Source organism: Aphanomyces astaci (assembly GCF_000520075.1).
Source record: "Aphanomyces astaci strain APO3 unplaced genomic scaffold supercont1.777, whole genome shotgun sequence".
Classification (NCBI taxonomy): Eukaryota; Oomycota; class Saprolegniomycetes; order Saprolegniales; family Verrucalvaceae; genus Aphanomyces; species Aphanomyces astaci.
The window spans coordinates 334-1,292 of NW_009799040.1; the positions used below are offsets into that span (position 1 = coordinate 334).

Here is a 959-nt window from a genome sequence, read left to right on the forward strand (position 1 = left end):
GGTAACGCTCCTGCCAAACCAGGAAATCCAGCACTCCTGGGTGAACAAAGGCCTCTCGATGCACCTCCCGTCCAAGCAATCACAGACGACACGGATGTCGCCTCAGCCGTCCCAGCCCCGACCGATACGAGACTTGACCTCGTGAGCGTGGCTGACGATGAAATCCTCCTTAGCAGCAGCTCTGATGAGGGGTGTAAAAGTAAGCCTGAACCTGCCCAAGGCACCCCTGTCCAGAAACAGTTGAAGCGAGACATCAACTACCGAATCGAACACCACTCCAACTCGCCCGAGCAACGAGACTTGGAGAAACGAAGCAAAGCGGCCGAAGACTCGGACGAGGCCGCCGATACTACCTTGACTACCGCTCGTCGTGAACGGGCCTCTCTCCTCGACGACGAGAGTGATCTATCCATGGAGCCTCGAAGTTCGTCTGAAGAGCTTGTATACACAGACGATATGGCTGAAGCTAGCTCCAGCGAAAGCTAGTCAGACGAGTCCATGTTCACCAAGGGCAACGACGACGAGACCCAGTCTGTTATCCCGCCCACCTCTACAAGTCTGATTGCGCGCGTGGACTCGAACGACTCTTACTCCTCGTCAAGTTCTACGCCTGGGACGTTTTCGCTACTGACCTCTGACGTGCAGTCTACGACCGAAACAATTCATCACTTGGCTGGAGTGTCCACCCACGCCCATGGTGTACCAGTCTTCATGGAATCTACGCATGTGGTGACGACTCGCACCGTCCAGCTTAACGCTGAAGTTGGAGCGTTGAAGGTCGTTGAGCGTTACAGCTTTGGCACCTTCGCTGTTCAACAACGCACCATCCTTGAACGCACGGTAGAGCTCCAGAGCATCCGCATCACAGGTTATACTTGCCGGTTTCTTCTCCTTGATCTTGTCTTTGAGCATCGACAAGAGCTCACCACCGTCAATCTGGACCGAGAACGGACGCCCTT

General features: G+C 55.0%; 1 protein-coding gene across 1 annotated transcript; it reads right to left on the reverse strand.

Moving 5' to 3' along the window:
- Positions 1 to 587: 587 nt before the first annotated feature.
- H257_19551 (hypothetical protein) lies at positions 588 to 912 on the reverse strand (the record flags this gene model as incomplete). The annotated part of the gene is made up of 2 exons (XM_009848689.1): positions 588 to 646; positions 744 to 912. 2 exons carry the CDS (start codon positions 910 to 912, stop codon positions 588 to 590), a joined length of 228 nt encoding a protein of 75 aa, XP_009846991.1.
- Positions 913 to 959: the final 47 nt, after the last annotated feature.